Genomic DNA, 5,708 nt, shown 5'->3' on the forward strand with positions numbered 1-5,708 from the left:
GTGTGGTAGTAACATACATGGTAACTCGTAAGCCGGTGTCGCGGAAATCTGGTTCCCAAGAAATCTGGTTCCTATAGGCCAGAAAAACCTGTTTTATGAGGACATTTTTATTACTCTAATTCTTTTTAAAGATTTATCTTCTTAACAAAAATGTATGCTGTATTTTAACATAAATTATACATAATGCCGTATGACCAATGACTACTGCCCGTATCACGTCATCGACAACAAATAAGGGCGACAAACCTTCATTTTTACATTAAATAGAATAAACTATCTAAAAACATGTCTACATGTATTCAAGTTAACTTCTGGGAACCATATTTTTAGATTTCTGATAAAAATGCATTGTGTCTGCGCATGCGCAGTAGCTGATGGAAACCAGATTTCCGCGACACCGGCACGGGGTGTATGAAACAAAACACCTGTGTTCTAACGACTATCGTTGTCCCACCACGCGAGGATAAACAGGTTACATACGTGGTAACTTGTAATCGGACACGAGGTGTATGAAACAAAACACCCGTGTTACAACGACTGTCGCTTTTCGCGGGGATAAATATTCATTCAAACAAAGCATTTTTTCAACAACGAAAATATTTTGTTTATTTAAAGAACGAAGAAAATCGCAAACTAAAAAATGCAAAGAAAAGAAATAAAACCAGTGTAGCTCGCCTCGGCGTAAAAAGAACAAACAAAGAAATATCTACACCCAGCGTTGTTCAGCGCAGGCCAGCGTAGATATTTCTTTGTTTGTTTATTTTTATAAAAACTTGTACAACTGACTGCCACATAAAATAACAAACGAAGAAATTAAAATACTTCTAAAATAATTTTTGTTACTTTTATAATATTTCTATCTTGATATCTATGTTCCGGTAAGTACGTAATGAATCGAAATTATGACGTAATAGTTATGACGTGCCCAATGAAACAATCTTGTTTCGAATCGCAAAACTTTTTGTGACGTCATAATGGACGGAATAATCTGAGGGAAATGAAGCGGAACGAAAGATCACGTGACACAGTGAAGGGAAAATAGAACGAAACTGACTGTGACGTCACAAAAAATAATTTCGCTTTATTCGAAAGCGCCTGTGACGTCACCGCTTGGCTCTTTATCGCCACCAAGAGGTTAGAAAAGTCGCGATCGCGAAATTATCATGTGACGTACCAGCAGAGGTAGTGCGCGATCAACGCGAGCACCCACGTCATCAATGATGACGTCATATACGATGATGAGCTGTCTTTATCGGTCGACGTCCACGTGGCAGCGGTCAAAGTTGAAAGTATGAGGTCAGAGGTTAAAGTAGGGCTACGGGAGTTAATCAAGCGTGACAATCGTTCCGCTTCACTGGAGCAAGCTTTCGTCTGTAATATTTATAATTATCAAATAAATTGTTTTTTTTATAAATATTTTTAAATTTAATTAATATTCTTATTTTTTCATTTTCTTAAAGGGAAGATAAGTTTTTCAACATTTTTTTACTTTATTTTAACTATGTTTTAAAACTTTATATATTACTTAAATATATATATTTAGTTTTTTCAAAAAACACTTTTACTTTTTTAATTAACTTTTTATTAACATTTTATTTTTATCTGGTAAAAATACCAATTTCCCACAGCACTGCCCGACACCGGACATGAGGTTCACCTGTAACAATGATGGTTTGTCGATGGTTGACAACGTCATAATGACCAAGTCACCCTCCGTGGTTAGTTGGCCATAGGTGGCGCACTCGAGCACGTTAAGATGACGACGTAATATCCACACGATGTCGCGCACGGTCACCGGGCCTGAAAATAAGGGGTGTGACGTCATAATTTGTGACGTAATGAATTTTGACGTTATATTTGTGACGCCATGGCAACAATCACATAAATAAAAGCATTTATTATTTATCGTCGCATAGCGGGGCAACGACAGTCGTTATTCTGTGCAACTCAATTCGGAATGTGTGTGTCAATACTTGCGATAACTTTCACGTCAAATTTAACAAGTGGCTCGTTGGTCTAGGGGTATGATTCTCGCTTTGGGTGCGAGAGGTCCCGGGTTCAAATCCCGGACGAGCCCATTACTTTTAAGTTAAACATCTTTTTTACAACCCTTTTAAAATTACCTTTTCCAATGTTTTTTTTTTATAATTCTTTTTCTGTTATAATATTTATATATTATTTTTATTATATTTTTCTTCCTTTATCGTCCATTTGGTAGTAAACAAAGAATATTAACAGAAATATATAACTGTGGTCCAGCAACTTTAAAAGACGTACGACCACAATAGTAGCAGTGTCGGGCTTTGAACCCGTACCTACCTTTCCATGAACGTTGTGGGATGGCCATTAGGTGGGGTGTGCTGACCAACACCCTCAGTAACCCCGCACATATGGGACAACATGAGCCAGGTGGGGTGACAGGTTTGCACCCAGGGTTGGATAATGCTGCGCACTTCACTCCTGCGCATGTGCTCAGCTCACCGTCTGGAAGGGAGTAAAGTAAACGTGAAAGAAGAGCAACGGAAAATATTGGTTTAAAAATATATATTTAAAAAAAGAACTTGAAAATGAAGGAACCTTAAGCGTAAAGGAAGGGCTACGAGAGATCTTAATTAAAAATTCATTAAAAAATAAAGTTTTGTTTAAATGGGATACCACGACTGTGCGCCGTGACATCATCGAATGACGTCATCAACACAACTTACCTGTGCCATAGCTGATTGGTCGACAAGGTCCTACGTAATCGGGGAAAATCCCCGTCGCCATTGCAACGCATGAGCTGTTGTAAGTCACGTGGTCGTGACCGCAGACGCGACGACTTCCGTCCGATGGACATGCCGCCTGTGACGTCATAATAGGGACTGTTACGTCATATGTTCATTTAAAGCCTAAGCTTAGTATTAACACAACAGTTTTAACAAATCTGTAACTAACATGAATGTGAGCACATAACATCCCATATTTCCTAACCGTGCTTATAACAATTAAAACCTATATTTTAGAATAGTGAAGATATGGTTAATCATGTAAATATTCTTTGTTTGCTACCAAATAGGACGTTAAAGGGAAATAAAAACATGTCCCATCTTACCCCAGCCTACTATAAACAAACCTATTTCATGTGTTACGTCATAAGTAGTTATTATACTTACGTCACAATTCCCTTTATGTGAAATCTTCTTGAACCTTCGTGACCTCACAAGTTTACATATGTTGTCATACTGTTTATTGTTGACGTCACACACGGCATTGTTCTTCGACAAATAGTCGGAATTTGAAAAGAAATGTGATGACGATAGAATGTCCTGGAGTTTAACGACGTAATTAAAATATTGCATTTATTGTTAGAACCAGTAAAGTATACTCAAGCATAATTTTATTATATTTTCATGGTTTATTATTATCATAAAACTATATTGTTTATCAATTCATAAAAAAGTTGTCTTAATAATCAAAACTGATACAACTAAATTTGTCGTTTTATTTTCAATTTAGACAGAATGATATAAAAAAACAACGTTTTGTTTGTTTAAATACATTTTATTGTTATATTTTATATTTTTAGTTTGAATAAATATGTTCAATTAAACCTATCTGAACTTATTTATATTATTAGTATTTTTTAATATTTTAATACATTTGTGACGTCACAATACCTGATAATCAAGTTGCCTTCGACGATGTTTGAAAGCTTTTCTACTCTGTGGTAAGATGGCGCTAGAGAGCAACCTTGGACATTGTTTGTTACGTGGAAGACATTCGTATTGTTGGCAACGGTTTGTACGGGTGAGGCAGACACGCGGTGTCGCTATACACCTAAAAAATATAAATCGTGAAGCGTTCATATTTACCCATATTTGAACAAAATGTTTAAACCATAATAATATATATTTGCTAAAGGGTGGGGGGAGACGGGACACCGTTAGCACATAATACTTCAATAAATATCCGGATCGTGTTTTAAACATTTAACAACGGTCTATGGGAGTCGCGAGGATACAGTTTCATAATTCTTTGAATGTTCTTTGTTTACTACCAAATGTGACGAGAAAATAGAATGACAATGTGTTCCATCTTCCCCCACCCTACTATACTTGTGTTTTTCACGTTTATACTTGTAACATTCCTGCTTGAAAATCCCAAAACACGAGTCTAATATACATACTACATACAAATGATGCATTTATACGAGTATTATAAAAACTTTGAACCTGAAGCGCCAAAACACGTGCATAATATATAGTAGGGTGGGGAAATATGGAACACCTTTTCATTTAATTTCTCGCTTCCTTTGGTAGTAAATAAAGAACATTTAAAAAATTATAAAATCATATCCTCACGACTCCATAGACCATTGTTAATTGTTTAAAACACGATCAGGGTATTTGAATATTATGTGCTAAAAGTGTCCCATCTTCCCCCGCTCTACTTTACAATACAAACGATGTATCACCTTTCTCTTGATGGGCATGGGTTGGAAATGCATGGGTCAAGTTGCGAACAAGCACCAGGTTGAATATGGTGATGTGCCAAACCTAAACATCTAGCCACACATAAGCTTCTATATGTAACTCCATTAGATCCGCACACTGGTGTGTAGTATGGCTTGCAGTTGCATGGAACACCTGAAGTGGATGGAAATTGGTTAACATGGCGGGGCAAAGACAGTCGTTATAACATGGGTGTTCTGTTTCATACACCTTGTGTCCGCTTACAAGTTACAACGTATGTAACTTTGTCGGTGGTTGTTTTATCTATGGTTGACAACTTGGACAACCCATTAATGGCCACTGGGTTGGAGCAATGTTCGTTAAATGTCTTGCCCAAGAACACATACGCCCACAATGGTAGCAGCGACGAGCCTTGAACCCATAACTTTCGTGAGACAGTTACAAGCCCGAATGTTTACAACTATGACGTCACAAACCTGTAAAACGACGTTTGTCTTCCAGCGTGCTGTGTGACGTCATGCACTGACGTTTCGTACACGTCACGTTACCAGAGAAACAGCTGCAGAAATTGCAATCGACGTAAAAACTCGTTCCGTGACCTATATGACGTCATAATAAAAGTTACGTTACAATTATGAATTATACGAATAATTTAAATGGTAGAAGAATAACAACTTTAATGTGGCTGCAGTTTAGCAGGGAAATACAGTTTAGCAGGGAATTTTAAATTGTTTTAAATTATTTATTCTGTTACTACATTTGTAGAAACAAATAAATTTAAAGTTCGGTCACGGTAAAGAAGATTACATTAATAAAAACAATAAGACGTTGAAATAAAAGTTGTTGTTATGACACGATCCAACGTAGAGTATAGTGTACTACGTCATAATAACGTCAATATTACGTCACAGCGACGTCACTAGCCACTCACTTTTAACCTGCCCCGCTAGTTTACAGCTTTGTCGTTTATCAGTACAAGGCAATGGTTCGCAGTATACCAGGTCACCGGAAGTGACGCATGTGCAAGACCGGAAGCAACCTTCGCCACGTGACCTGTCCTCGACACGCACCACTGAACCCACGGGTACGATGAACTCTGACCCGTGACCCATGCGGCAACCTGAGGGGGGTTGGTTAATTGAAGGTAGGGTCATAATAACATAAGCATTGCTTTAACAGGAACAGGTAATACAGCAGGGTGGGGGAAGATGGGACATTCCAATTTCTCGTTTCATTTAAGAGTAAAAAAATCATTTA

General features: G+C 37.4%; 1 protein-coding gene and 1 non-coding gene across 2 annotated transcripts in view; one reads left to right on the plus strand and one right to left on the minus strand.

Moving 5' to 3' along the window:
• Window positions 1-1,054: 1,054 nt before the first annotated feature.
• LOC100179845 (reversion-inducing cysteine-rich protein with Kazal motifs) overlaps window positions 1,055-5,708 on the minus strand; it is a 25,663-nt gene continuing 21,009 nt past the window's right edge. The window contains exons 10-18 of the mRNA XM_026838611.1: window positions 5,383-5,621; window positions 4,928-5,050; window positions 4,454-4,625; window positions 3,657-3,816; window positions 3,153-3,305; window positions 2,706-2,841; window positions 2,320-2,484; window positions 1,658-1,800; window positions 1,055-1,371 (exon numbers count right to left, since the gene is read on the minus strand). Of these exons, the coding sequence (XP_026694412.1) occupies window positions 1,162-1,371; window positions 1,658-1,800; window positions 2,320-2,484; window positions 2,706-2,841; window positions 3,153-3,305; window positions 3,657-3,816; window positions 4,454-4,625; window positions 4,928-5,050; window positions 5,383-5,621 (1,501 nt within the window). The 3' untranslated portion in view covers window positions 1,055-1,161. The remainder of the gene's footprint in view (window positions 1,372-1,657; window positions 1,801-2,319; window positions 2,485-2,705; window positions 2,842-3,152; window positions 3,306-3,656; window positions 3,817-4,453; window positions 4,626-4,927; window positions 5,051-5,382; window positions 5,622-5,708) is intronic.
• Window positions 2,006-2,077, plus strand: trnap-ugg. Its single transcript has one exon. It is a non-coding gene; the product is annotated as a tRNA-Pro (tRNA).

Source organism: Ciona intestinalis, unplaced genomic scaffold, assembly GCF_000224145.3.
Source record: "Ciona intestinalis unplaced genomic scaffold, KH HT000099.2, whole genome shotgun sequence".
In the NCBI taxonomy this organism is placed as follows: Eukaryota; Metazoa; Chordata; class Ascidiacea; order Phlebobranchia; family Cionidae; genus Ciona; species Ciona intestinalis.